The sequence below is a fragment of the Folsomia candida genome, unplaced genomic scaffold (assembly GCF_002217175.1).
Source record: "Folsomia candida strain VU population unplaced genomic scaffold, ASM221717v1 Fcan01_Sc008, whole genome shotgun sequence".
Taxonomy (NCBI): Eukaryota; Metazoa; Arthropoda; class Collembola; order Entomobryomorpha; family Isotomidae; genus Folsomia; species Folsomia candida.
Window position 1 is genome coordinate 99,444 of NW_019091200.1, and position 13,176 is coordinate 112,619.

Here is a 13,176-nt window from a genome sequence, read left to right on the forward strand (position 1 = left end):
CCGTTTATTTTGCAGATTAGGTATCACTATAAATTTTCTAAAAAATAGCATGCATGCAAAATATCGGAGAAAACTGAAAAATATAGATTTCGATTAGTTTAATTATTGTATTTTAAATTATTTTAATAGAAAACTCAAACAAAATTTGCATCAGATTTGCAGAAAATGAGCAGCTCTTTGCATTGCGTTGTGCAGAATTTACCCGTCTTCAGCCGGGAATCTCAATCCACTCACTCACAAACTCATCCACACTCACGTTTCATTCTCTGTTCTTGTCTTACACGTCTGTGAAGCTGTACCTGGGTTTGAGTGCACTGCTGCCGCCCACCGTCCAGCTTCCTACCGCCAACCGCCGCCTCTCTTCCTACCGCATACCCGCAGATGCCACTTCCAAAAAACCTTGTACCTCGACTTCTCTCACCCTTCGCCGTACCATAATACCCCAAAATGTTAATTTTACTCTAAAATACTCAAAAAATCCCGAAAACCAAATAACAAACTAATAAAATAGTCCGCATAGGTTCCTACAGCGAGATTTCAATCTATCGCCTCCATGCTTACATATATTAGCGACCGCACCCACAGTCATCATTTAGTGCGGACCCGCACCTGCCAGATCCATCTGGTCAAGATTAATAAAATCAGGAAGATCTTAATTTGAAAAATTTAAGTATTTTTATTTTGCCCCCTTTTCCTAGAGCGGGATTTCAAACTACCGCCTCCATGCTCACATATGTTATCGACCGCACCCCGGTCATCATTTAATGCGGACCCGCACCCGCCAGATCCCTCTGGTCAAAATTACCAAGCCGGTAAAAGTGATAACTTGGACTTTTTGCTACTTTTGACTTTGTCGCCGTTTCCTACAGCAGGATTTCAAACTACCGCCTCCGTGCTCACATATGTTTTAATGCGGACCCGCACCCGCCAGATCCCTCTGGTCGAAATTACCAAGCCGATAAAAGTGATAACTTGGACTTTTTGCTAATTTTGACTTTGTCGCCGTTTCCTACAGCGGGATTTCAAACTACCGCCTCCATGCTCACATATGTTATCGATCGCACCCCCGGCCATCACTTAACGCGGACCCGCACCCGCCAGATCCCTCTGGTCGAAATTACCAAGCCGGTAAAAGTGATAACTTGGACTTTTTGCTACTTTTGACTTTGTCGCCGTTTCCTACAGCAGGATTTCAAACTACCGCCTCCGTGCTCACATATGTTTTAATGCGGACCCGCACCCGCCAGATCCCTCTGGTCGAAATTACCAAGCCGATAAAAGTGATAACTTGGACTTTTTGCTAATTTTGACTTTGTCGCCGTTTCCTACAGCGGGATTTCAAACTACCGCCTCCATGCTCACATATGTTATCGATCGCACCCCCGGCCATCACTTAACGCGGACCCGCACCCGCCAGATCCCTCTGGTCGAAATTACCAAGCCGGTAAAAGTGATAACTTGGACTTTTTGCTACTTTTGACTTTGTCGCCGTTTCCTACAGCAGGATTTCAAACTACCGCCTCCGTGCTCACATATGTTTTAATGCGGACCCGCACCCGCCAGATCCCTCTGGTCGAAATTACCAAGCCGATAAAAGTGATAACTTGGACTTTTTGCTAATTTTGACTTTGTCGCCGTTTCCTACAGCGGGATTTCAAACTACCGCCTCCATGCTCACATATGTTATCGATCGCACCCCCGGCCATCACTTAACGCGGACCCGCACCCGCCAGATCCCTCTGGTCGAAATTACCAAGCCGGTAAAAGTGATAACTTGGACTTTTTGCTACTTTTGACTTTGTCGCCGTTTCCTACAGCAGGATTTCAAACTACCGCCTCCGTGCTCACATATGTTTTAATGCGGACCCGCACCCGCCAGATCCCTCTGGTCGAAATTACCAAGCCGGTAAAAGTGATAACTTGGACTTTTTGCTAATTTTGACTTTGTCGCCGTTTCCTACAGGGGGATTTCAAACTACCGCCTCCATGCTCACATATGTTATCGACCGCACCCCCGGTCATAATTTAATGCGGATCCGCACCCGCCAGATCCCTCTGGTCAAAATTAATAAAATCAGGAAGATCTTATTTTGAAAAATTTAAGTAGTTTGACTTTGCCTCCGTTTCCTAGAGCGGGATTTCAAACTACCGCCTCCATGCTCACATATATTACCGACCGCACCCCCGGTCATCAGTTAATGCGGACTCGCACCCGCCAGATCTATCTGAATCTAATCACAAAAATCATAAGTAGCAAAATTTGTGTATTTCTATTTTTTCGCCGTTTCGTCCAGCGGGATATGAATCTACAGGCCCCTCGTATATATTGTACAGACCATACCCCTGGTAAGTAACAATTTGGTGGGGTGCGAAGAATGCAGGTGTCGAGTCTATATTCCCATAACCGGTTCCAACTTCATAGGCGTTCGTTGCCTTTCTTTGCCAAGTCTAATTATGAGCTGAGCAACAACCCGGCATTTTTGTACGCTTATTTATTTGTTCACAAAATGTTTGACAGAGTTAAAGTACGTAGAAACTGATAGGAAGAAAGATCAGCGAAGATATTTCTCACAGACTTGAGCCATGTGAAAGGGCTCGAGCTTTTACATAAAAGCGTTCTTCCCAGTGCAGACGCTCTACGAACTGTGAAATCAGAGTCCAAAGGAAAAGTCAGACTGGCTTCTAATGTATTCGACGACTTGAGGTTGTTGAAAAATCACTACCAGACAAGCCACAACGCCAACGCCACAATTTGTGGTTACATCCAAGATTTTAACTTGGATGCAAAACTTTTTAGGCTGCATCTTTTCGACCAGCAATCAATAAGATTATTTACGGATACAATTTCATGTTATCGTGGGAATTGATGCGACAGGAGGTATTTTAAAGCCCTCCCACGAGATGCCCTATATCCTAGCAATGATCCTGCTGAAAAAACTCACAGGAACAAAAAGAACACATTGTTATTGTACACTATTGTGGCGCAAACGAAGCAGGGAAGCTTCATTGTGGTTGACAGTGTTTTAATGCGAGGTTAATCCAATGATATTGCGGGTCCTCTTACTAGCATCAAGCGAGGTGTGAAAAAATTACGCCCATATCAGACGAAGAGTGCCCCTGATGTAATATGTACCGACTTTAATTTCGCCATGCTTCATGCTGTGTCTGAGGGATATAACACAATGAAACTAGAAGAATATTAGAAGAAAAGTTACGCCGTCCTCAAAAACGAGGACACGTTTGCTGGAGATACGGCGTGCATACAATTGTGCGCATCTCATTTGACAAAGTCATTTCTTGACAATGTTCGCAAGAAAACCGTTGGACATAAATTTCGAAATGAGATCGTGGACGCAAGCGTGCGAGGGTTAGCCAAATTACAAGAGGCGTCAACGTTAAACGACGTGGAAATCGCCATGAAGGATATATGTACCCTATTTGGGAAGGAGAAGATGTCGCCCGAAGATGTCCAACACAATCTCGCGCGAATCAAGTCAATTTGTCTTGAAGAATGGGTGTATGGGGACGTTATAGTGGATGACTATGCAGGACCAGACGAGGAAGAAGTAAACGCAAGTAGGTTATTACGTGAGAAGTCGCCATTCTACCACACTTTTCAGAAAATAAGAAGAATTGAAGAAAAACACGTGAATGAGGAAGCAGAGTTGAATCCATTTTACAATCCTGCTGTGCTGAACGTGTTTGAAAACACATACGCCCCATACGTTGGAATTTTCGCACGTGGAGTTGTGCAACAAACCAAGAACGCCAACTTTGTCCAGGCAACGAATGGATCACGAATGAAATTCAGCTGCAGGAAACGGCGACAAACCCAAAATTAGCTAAAAGTCCAAGTTATGACTTTTACCGGCTTGGTAATTTTGACCAGTAGGATCTGGCGGGTGCGGGTCCGCATTAAATGATGACCGGGGTGCGGTCGATAACATATGTGAGCATGGAGGCGGTAGTTTGAAATCCCGCTCTAGGAAACGGAGGCAAAGTCAAACTACTTAAATTTTTCAAAATAAGATCTTCCTGATTTTATTAATTTTGACCAGAGGGATCTGGCGGGTGCGGGTCCGCATTAAATGATGACCGGGGTGCGGTCGATAACATATGTGAGCATGGAGGCGGTAGTTTGAAATCCCGCTCTAGGAAACGGAGGCAAAGTCAAACTACTTAAATTTTTCAAAATAAGATCTTCCTGATTTTATTAATTTTGACCAGAGGGATCTGGCGGGTGCGGGTCCGCATTAAATGATGACCGGGGTGCGGTCGATAACATATGTGAGCATGGAGGCGGTAGTTTGAAATCCCGCTCTAGGAAACGGAGGCAAAGTCAAACTACTTAAATTTTTCAAAATAAGATCTTCCTGATTTTATTAATTTTGACCAGAGGGATCTGGCGGGTGCGGGTCCGCATTAAATGATGACCGGGGGTGCGGTCGATAACATATGTGAGCATGGAGGCGGTAGTTTGAAATCCCGCTCTAGGAAACGGAGGCAAAGTCAAACTACTTAAATTTTTCAAAATAAGATCTTCCTGATTTTATTAATTTTGACCAGAGGCATCTGGCGGGTGCGGGTCCGCATTAACTGATGACCGGGGGTGCGGTCGATAACATAAGTGAGCATGGAGGCGGTAGTTTGAAATCCCGCTGTAGGAAACGGCGACAAACCCAAAATTAGCTAAAAGTCCAAGTTATGACTTTTACCGGCTTGGTAATTTCGACCAGTAGGATCTGGCGGGTGCGGGTCCGCATTAAATGATGACCGGGGGTGTGGTCAGTAATATATGCAAGCATGGAGGCGGTAGTTTGGAATCCCGCTGTAGGAACCTACGCGGATTATTTTATTAGTTTATTAGTTAGTTTTCTGGATTTTTTGAGTAATTTAGAGTAAAATTAACATTTTGGGGTATTATGGTACGGCGAAGGGTGAGGGAAGTCGATGTACAAGGTTTTTTGGAAGTGGCATCTGCGGGTATGCGGTAGGAAGATAGGCGGCGGTTGGCGGTAGGAAGGTAGTCGGTGGGCGGCGGCAGTGCACTCAAACCCAGGTACAGCTTCACAGACGTTTGTCTTACTGAAATCTGAATTTCGAAAAAAATGTCCTTACTTGTGTCGTCGCCATCATTTTTGGCGTCGTCGTAATTTACTGTCCTCCATGGCGTCTTCTTCTCAGTCAAAAGTTTGCTGTTCTTCTCCTACGAGCAAGAATAAAGCAAATAGTAAAAGTTCTCGAATTTGGTTTAGTGCAAATAAAAAATCTGCGACATTTTCGATATCATCGTCTAACTCGGCCTCCGCATTTCGACAAAAGTTCCTCCACGCTTTGCAATTCTATTGTGATACACCATCCCTCGTTCTCAACTCGGACCTTCCTTCCGATCTTGTCGAATTTGTGACTAGTCAAGAATTTCCTGTCGAAACTCTCGGAGTCATTCTTGAGTTGAAGAGGGGTGTCAACGTCAATTCGAGTACAACAACGACGACCCGGGCGTCGGAATTAAGTCGAAAGTTGGCAGAATCCTGGATAAGTGCTGATTCGTGTGCGGAAGCGTTGGGAAGTTTAAGCTTAGGGGACGAAGTTCCCGGCGTTATTGCAGAGGTGAGTATAATTAAATGTTAATTATTGGAAATTTAATTGTGTGTTATGTAATTATCAAAATTCTTGCAAATGTCAAATCGATACTTTATACTATAAATACTTCTTCTTCGTTTTGAGCCACTATCGCTGAAATTGTGAATGATCGTTTTATAATAACTTTAGCAAGTTAATTAACCAATTTTACTCCCAAATAATTAAGACGTCCTCCCTGTATCGTCTTTTATTCTCCATCTCGGATAATTTCCACATCCCACCGGAACAGTTTCAAACTTTTATCTTGTCGCAAATCATCATCACAATCCAAGCTCTCGTTTATGGCGTGGCACAAGAGAGTTATGACGGAATTATAAGATCGCAAGTTTTGGGAAATTTACTGGATCGAACTTTCATACGATTCCATTCTGATGCGGAACAATTCGTTGGGCGTAAAAAGATTTTGACTCTGTCTCCGACTGTACCAGCAGCAACAAAGAATAATCAAGAGAAAGACGACGAGTACGACGTCACACCATTCGCCCAGTTTGTCGACGAATTAGGAATAATCTGTAAAGATGATTTCATCACGAGAAGATTATTGTCTAGGATTTTAGTAGGATTAGGAAATCAAGCCGCGTTTAAATTTGCAAAGACGACCTTTCTCATCGGGTTGAGAGATACATGGTGAGTAATTAAAAGAATGAATGATAAATTAACTGACAAAAAGATTAGATCAATTTTAAATGTTTCGTTTCTCTTTAATTTTAGCCCAGCCACGACTATATTCTCGCCATCAGACCCATTCTTCACCTCCACCACCTGGAACAATATCCTATCATCCTCAATTCCGACTAAAACACGGACAAAATCTCCTCTCTTTTGGACAAACTGGGCTTTCTTCATGATTAAATGCACCTCTTCCACCACACTGGCCTCCGTCTGGTCAAATGGTGTCACCTCATGGCAAAATCTGTGTCGCAGTTCTGCCGTTTCATATGATACCGTTCTGCTCCCTGCAACATACGCCCTCATTGCTCTCGCCCGTGAGATAAAACTTCAACTTGGCGAGGACAACTCGGAAGCATCGGTGACAACGAAAAATATCTTGGTGTCATCGACATCTCAAGTATTGGAAAGTGTCGCAAAATGTTTAGATTCCACGGACGAGGGAAAGAAAGCTTGCGGCATGGGATTGGCTCAAGTAATTGGAGATCTACATATGAAAATTGGTAGTGGAAAAGTCGAGGCCGCTGACAGTGGTCACTCCAAACTTAAATTCACCTCGAAACATGCCATATTTAAAGAACTGATCAACTTTTACGAAAATGGGTTCAAGGAATCGATCCACAAAAGTACAAATCTGTTGGATAAAACGAAGAAAAAGATACAAGTTTTAGACAGCGATGATGATGATGACGAAGACGAGGACGAGAAAGAGGCGGATGATGTCAATAAAAAAGAAGCGTCACAACTGAACCATTTTGATGAAACTGATCCACCTGTGGATGAAAGAATATTGGATTATCGTTCCAAAAAAGGAGGTCGTCTTCCCCAATATTTTAGCGAATTTGTAGAAATATTACTTGAGGGGGGTGGGAAGAATGAAGTGGATATGGAAGCTGTTAAACAATATTGCATCATGAAAATCCCTTTGCTGCTCAGTGTTGGAATTAGGATTGATCCTAAAATGGCAGAGGTATTGATCAAGTAAGTTATCAAATCCTATTTCATACCAATTATTTATTTAATTATTCACTGATTGCCTAATTAGTTATAACTAACAATGATATTTTCGCCAGATGCCTTCTCGACTACGACACTTCTGCCATACCGAGCCTTGAACTTCCCATTCTCTTCTCTATCTACGAGCTGACTATTCTTCACCCCACCAACGTGATTGAAATTATAGCCACCGCCACCTTCGACGACGACCACTACACTTCTGGCCATCGAATGGTCACTCTACAACGTCTCGCAGAAGTAGTTCAACTTCTCTCAAAATCAAAATGTTTCTCCTGCCATAGCCCTGAACTGGAGCGACATCGCCTTGACTTGATCTCAATTAGTCCAGATTTTATCACAAAATATTTCAATGTGAAGAAAAAATTGAGATCTTGTTCAGATTGCAAAAGAATCCAAAATGTTTCAAATATTCCTAATTCTGGTGAAGAGCAAGACGGAAAGACTGACTCTGACGCTGGAGATTTATCTTCTTTAACTTGGCGAGAAATTGTGGATCGTCGCGTAGCTTCAAAGACTCGATACTTTTTCAAATCTAGAAATAATTCCTCCAGTGCGACACCACTTCCAGACACATATTCGACTACACTGATCCCTATAATTTGGTCATCTTTGGCCAACCGAATGCTTTCAAAAGCGTCTTATTTCGTATCGGAGGAAGAACGAGTAATCCGGGGGGCTCCACGGGATATGCTGCTAGCTCAAATGTTTCGCTTGTTGGGTAGAATTTTGCTACCTGGTGGAGGGACATGTCCACATTTGGGAAGTATTGCAGGACAGGGTGAGATAATTATCTAATAGGGTTTTTAGCATAAAAGCTATACCAAAATCCAGACAACTCAACTAATTGTTTTTCCTTTTTGCAGTTGGGCATCTCTCACAAACTTTCGCTACCCACCCTGACGGAACCGTACGCCAATCCGTGATCGCTCTCGTCGCAATCACCATCACCATTAGTGACGGTGCTACTTACGTCATAGAAGCCATTTCTGGCTCATCAAATATTTTCGAATCCCTTAAACAACTTCGAGAACAAGAAACGCTTCCAGAAAATAAAGCCTTGCTCGACCACGTCATTGCCTACCTGACTCAGGCAGCAGTGCAACATGCTGCGTCATCGTCTTCCACCTCTTTACAAGACGGAATTAATTCAATGTTGAGATTTCTTCCGGACAGGAAGTTACAACTCAATTAAACGAGTTGTATAATCCCCCATAGAACATCACTTGTTAATTTTGTCCTGTGTCCTACATTTAAGATAATAGTTTAGCATTACATAAATCCAGAAACATTAGGCTATTTATTTAAGGTGTGTTTATTAGTTATCACAATTTCAATGCTACCCATACACAGTAATTTCCTTGGCTAAGCGTTTGTGTTTGTCTAATTCCAGGAGCTGTTGTACTGCAGATAGTTTCACTATCAACAATCAAGATAAACGTTGTTGCCTGTTCTTTTCACCACTATGCCTGTCCTCTCCACCAACAACATGCCATCGCCCGATCCATCATTACCATCCCGTCGAGGTGCAGTAAATTTCTCGTGGCCATTCCCAGATTTTAAGAAGCCCCAAAAATGGTGGAATATAAGATCAAAATATTGTCTTTTTATGGTTGGATTTTTCGGTGGAAAATTTGTCTTGTGTAAGCAAGTGTATACAAATGTTGCAATTATGTGTTGCAGTTGTATGGAATTAATTTGTTTTTATGTCCTAAACAGCATTCCTAAACTCTTGTAAAATACGTAATAAGGAGACCCTAGTCAATGCTGTGTACAACCGGCCTGCTGGCGTGCCTCTCATCACGGTTGCTAATCACGAGTCTTGTCTAGATGATCCTGGGCTTATCGGTAAACACAAAAATCTGCCTTCTGTCTAATAATATGTATTTTACTCAAGTATCAATATTCTGCATTTGACAGGCAACTTCATGACCATCCAACAGCTCTTTAATCAACCCAAGATGCGTTGGAGTCTTGCTGCTCACGACATTTGCTACACACGTCCAATCTATTCCAAATTTTTTTCTCATGGAAAGTGTATTCCTGTCGTGCGTGGGCTTGGCGTTTATCAAAAAGCTATTGACTTCTGTATCGAGCGTCTATCCGAGGGGGAGTGGATTCATCTTTTTCCCGAAGGCAGAGTAAATATGGAAAGGAAGCAGATGCTCAGACTAAAGTGGGGGGTGGGCAGGATGATTGCTGATTTGGATCAGATCGTTACACCGATCGTTCTTCCATTTTGGAGCGTGGGTAAGACGTTCTTACCAAGAACAAAATTAATTAAAATGAAAAATTAAATACGATAAAAAGTTGTATATTACCAAGTAATTATTTGCTAACAATCTGTAAACTTATGATGATCATGTAAGTATACACTTTGATTTCCAAATTTTCCTATACTTTTTCTGAAGTTTAGAGTGTAAACAAAAGCTAGCTTATGCTTCTTTCTTGAATTCCTACTCAAATTATTATCCTCATTATCCCGCTAAAAAGATGGTTGATTACAAAAAAACTTGTATAATTTTTCTTATCAGGAATGCCCGACGTTCTCCCCAACCATCCCCCTTATATACCTCGCTTTGGCAAAAAAGTTTTCATGAACGTCGGCCACCCACTAGACATCGAACCTATAGTCAAATCTGTCCGAGGAATGTCAGCAATACAAAAGAGAAAAATAATTACGGATTTTATCCAGCAGGAAATGGAATTGTTACGCCTGGAAAGCTTAAACTTGGCGAAAGAGGCGTTTCTCACAAAGTAACAAAATAAATACAGTATACAGTACAGTAAATACATAGCCAATTACACAATGGACCAGAACATATCTACTAATAATTTATATATAAGTATAGTTAATCCCGTTGTAGTTACATAATTGTTATGTAAATTATGCTAATTAACTAGTGTTGTTGTTTGTTGCTCATGCTACTTTGCAAACCATCCATCAATATTAATTAATAAAGTTGTTATCTTATAAATAATGTTTCGTGGCGAAATTATTGCAAAATAGCTCCAAATTACTTTAACTTCGACATGTTAATCTCGTCAGGATTGATTTATTCAATGACATTTTTTGCATTCGTACATAGTTTCACTAACCTATTAAGCTTCTTATTACTATATATCTGATTACGTTCTTAAGTTTGTGAAATTTCTAGTAGAACTGGATTTTGTGGAGGTTGAATTCCAGATACGATGATTGAGGACACTGTTGCTGCCACCGCTTCTAATCCCCCTTCTCCAACTACGGGCGGGCACGGCTTGTCATAATTTTTCTTACTAATCATCATTAATACTATTAAGATTGGGAGATGGATTAGCGTAAATCTAAATAGTTTTCTGGAACTCGCTGAATCTCCGTCTTTATAGAATCTGTATGCTAAATAGACCAAGTATCCGTTTAGTGGGAGTGAATCAAAGACGAACGTCCACGAGGTGACATTACAAACGGGAGCGAGACTAGACATTGCAATTATTCCAAGACTGTATCGGAGTGAAGTGGTTTTCAACAGATCTGGAACAATTAAACCGTAATATAATATAGAATTAATTAATCCAGAATTTGATTGCATTTAAATACAATTTTTGCTAAAAGATTATCAGAAGCTGTTCATGTTTACCAGGATGTGAAATCGCCATCATTTTGTATCCCGCTTTATCATAGTCTTTCCTTATATTCCACGATAATGCGTTAAAATGTGGAAACTGCCAAGCTGAAATAGAAAAAAATAAGTTCGTTTAAAAGCTGCAGCATAATTGCTAAGAGTAATGAAGTAAGAGTGGGTGCACATTGAAATTCCAATCAAACACTAATGGCATGTGTGTGGGGAGATAAATGACAATCTCATACCGGCTTTTCTTTATGTCAGAGTGATTCATTGTTCTACTCTACTGTTCTAAATAATTAAGTATTGAGCTATCCACCCTCGCATCAGGTAAAAGTGCACTTTCTCCGTTGAGTGAAACCTTCATTTTTTTCCACCCACGAAGAGAAGAAGATTGGAAAGGAGAGGTTGTACGGTACAACTTGTACCATCCTTTTCACAGTAATTCACAGTATGTATTTGTAAACTGATGACGGATTTCCAAATGGCGATGGCCACCCAATTATTCGAGACAATAAGAAATATGAATACTGTTGGACCAGGGATCGTGTATTTGGAGAAAGTGTGATATTACTTGAGTGAATTAGTTTCTCCTAATAATAACATCTTTTAACCATCTTTTCTTTAAATACGATGTATAATGCGCAAATTAACTAATCTGATAGTTTTGTCTTTTACTAACCATATAAGATTCCGCCGAGGAGGAGCGCTCCATGGGACAATTCCCCCGTGCAAGCAACCCATCCCATGATGGGGGGAATTCCACCAACTAATTAATTAAATAAATTCGATAATTATGGTTTAAGGTCATTTATTCCATGAAAGAATACAAATTAGTTTAATCCACATACCGACCGATCCAACCCATGTGTTTGCAATCGTTCTCCTTTTTAATGGGGTGTAGGCACAGGTGTACAAGGCCAAGTTAAACCCACCAAGCAGGGCAGTGAGTGGATTTGCGCCAATTGCTAATATACCAACGCCACCGAGACCAGTAAGGGCGGCGAAAACTTTGGCGTGGGTCATACTAAATAGAAAACATTAACACAATTGAAGTACCTTAAATACACTTTACTTAAATTTACCAAAAAAGTTTAAATATGCACCTCAAGTGCCTCTGAACGAGCACTCTATTCTTCGTCCTGTCCATCTGGGCGTCATATTCCACCTCCATAATCTGATTGATCGTATTTGCCGCAGCGGAAGTTAGTGCCGTTCCGAGAGTCAAACTCGCAAATGGGAGAAGAGCAAAGGACGCAGGGGCCATTGCATAGCCAGCCATTGCCGTCACAACGACGAGGCCGGTGAGACGCGATTTCGACAGCGATAAGTAATACGAGGGCAATTTTGTATACTCTAATTGATGTGTTTGAGCAACAGCGTTTCTTAAAAATGTGGGTGGAACCGAGTTTAGTAGTTTAAGGGGGGCGTCGGATATATGGGACGTGGAGGGGAGTACGTGTGGTGGTGGCGAGGAGGTAATAGGCGCTGAAACTGGCGATGCTACATCGACTGGTCGACTTTCAATTTTGTTAGAAATAATTGGATCTTGGTCTATTTCTTCTCTCGCAGCAGTAGCAGGTTTTCTCCAACGAATCTGCCAATTAATTACATTGTTTTAACTTTGTCGCCACAAATATTCTGATTGAAATAAATCGATCTGATACCCAGTGGGTATTACCCACCTTCCCTAGAGAAAAAGCTCGCACTGGTGTTGTCCAAACTGAAGACGACGATGACGAGAAAGCCTTCATCGCCACATTGGTATTGCATAGCTGACAGGTGACTAGACGAATCATGGTGATGACCTTCCAACAATTTAGCTTCGCCAAAATTTTTGAAGCTTGTGACTCGGGTTTACTTTCTCTCTACATTTTCGTATTGACAAAAGATTCTGCTTCTGAAACGTACAAATATAGTCAAAATTATCACGACTTGAACATATTAATTTACTTTCATAACATACTTTCAAAACAATATTGTACTAATTGTACACTTTGTGAAAATTTGAAATTAAAAATTAATTTCTATAAAGTAAAACTCATTTATCTATTGGCGAATGACACTTACCTCAAATTAGATCAGTTCCACCTTTCACAGACGTATTACAATTTATTATTACCACTCGAATAATTTTCAAAATTTGTCAAAAACTTTAAATATTTGGAAAATACAGTCAAAGCAAAACCGGACTTGCTAAAAAATTATTTGGGCTCGTGACAATTCAAACGTCGAGGCATGGAGG

At 41.2% G+C, this 13,176-nt stretch overlaps 2 protein-coding genes across 2 annotated transcripts; one reads left to right on the forward strand and one right to left on the reverse strand.

Moving 5' to 3' along the window:
• Positions 1-232: 232 nt before the first annotated feature.
• Positions 233-8,861, forward strand: LOC110853063. Its single transcript, XM_022101291.2, has 7 exons — positions 233-303; positions 5,066-5,610; positions 5,810-6,270; positions 6,355-7,293; positions 7,386-8,107; positions 8,193-8,635; positions 8,720-8,861. Exons 2-6 carry the CDS (start codon positions 5,167-5,169, stop codon positions 8,519-8,521), a joined length of 2,895 nt encoding a protein of 964 aa, XP_021956983.1. The 5' UTR covers positions 233-303; positions 5,066-5,166; the 3' UTR covers positions 8,522-8,635; positions 8,720-8,861.
• Positions 8,862-10,347: 1,486 nt separating this feature from the next.
• LOC110852980 (protoheme IX farnesyltransferase, mitochondrial) lies at positions 10,348-13,151 on the reverse strand. The gene is made up of 7 exons (XM_022101171.2): positions 13,002-13,151; positions 12,617-12,831; positions 12,038-12,528; positions 11,783-11,958; positions 11,614-11,700; positions 10,947-11,039; positions 10,348-10,840 (listed from the first exon to the last, which is right to left on the reverse strand). The coding sequence occupies exons 2-7, from the start codon at positions 12,728-12,730 to the stop codon at positions 10,464-10,466; spliced, it is 1,338 nt and encodes a 445-aa protein (XP_021956863.1). The 5' UTR covers positions 12,731-12,831; positions 13,002-13,151; the 3' UTR covers positions 10,348-10,463.
• Between the last annotated feature and the right edge of the window lie 25 nt (positions 13,152-13,176).

Excerpts from the sequence above, each read along its gene's own strand:
- LOC110852980 (XM_022101171.2), bottom strand. The coding sequence starts at position 12,730 with ATGATTCGTCTAGTCACCTGTCAGCTATGCAATACCAATGTGGCGATG. Across the intron at positions 11,959-12,037 it reads CTCGTTCAGAGGCACTTGAG|TATGACCCACGCCAAAGTTT; the intron begins GTGCATATTTAA and ends TTTTCTATTTAG. Across the intron at positions 11,701-11,782 it reads CACATGGGTTGGATCGGTCG|TTGGTGGAATTCCCCCCATC; the intron begins GTATGTGGATTA and ends TTAATTAATTAG.
- LOC110853063 (XM_022101291.2), top strand. The coding sequence starts at position 5,167 with ATGGCGTCTTCTTCTCAGTCAAAAGTTTGCTGTTCTTCTCCTACGAGC. Across the intron at positions 5,611-5,809 it reads TTCCCGGCGTTATTGCAGAG|ACGTCCTCCCTGTATCGTCT; the intron begins GTGAGTATAATT and ends CAAATAATTAAG. Across the intron at positions 6,271-6,354 it reads ATCGGGTTGAGAGATACATG|CCCAGCCACGACTATATTCT; the intron begins GTGAGTAATTAA and ends CTTTAATTTTAG.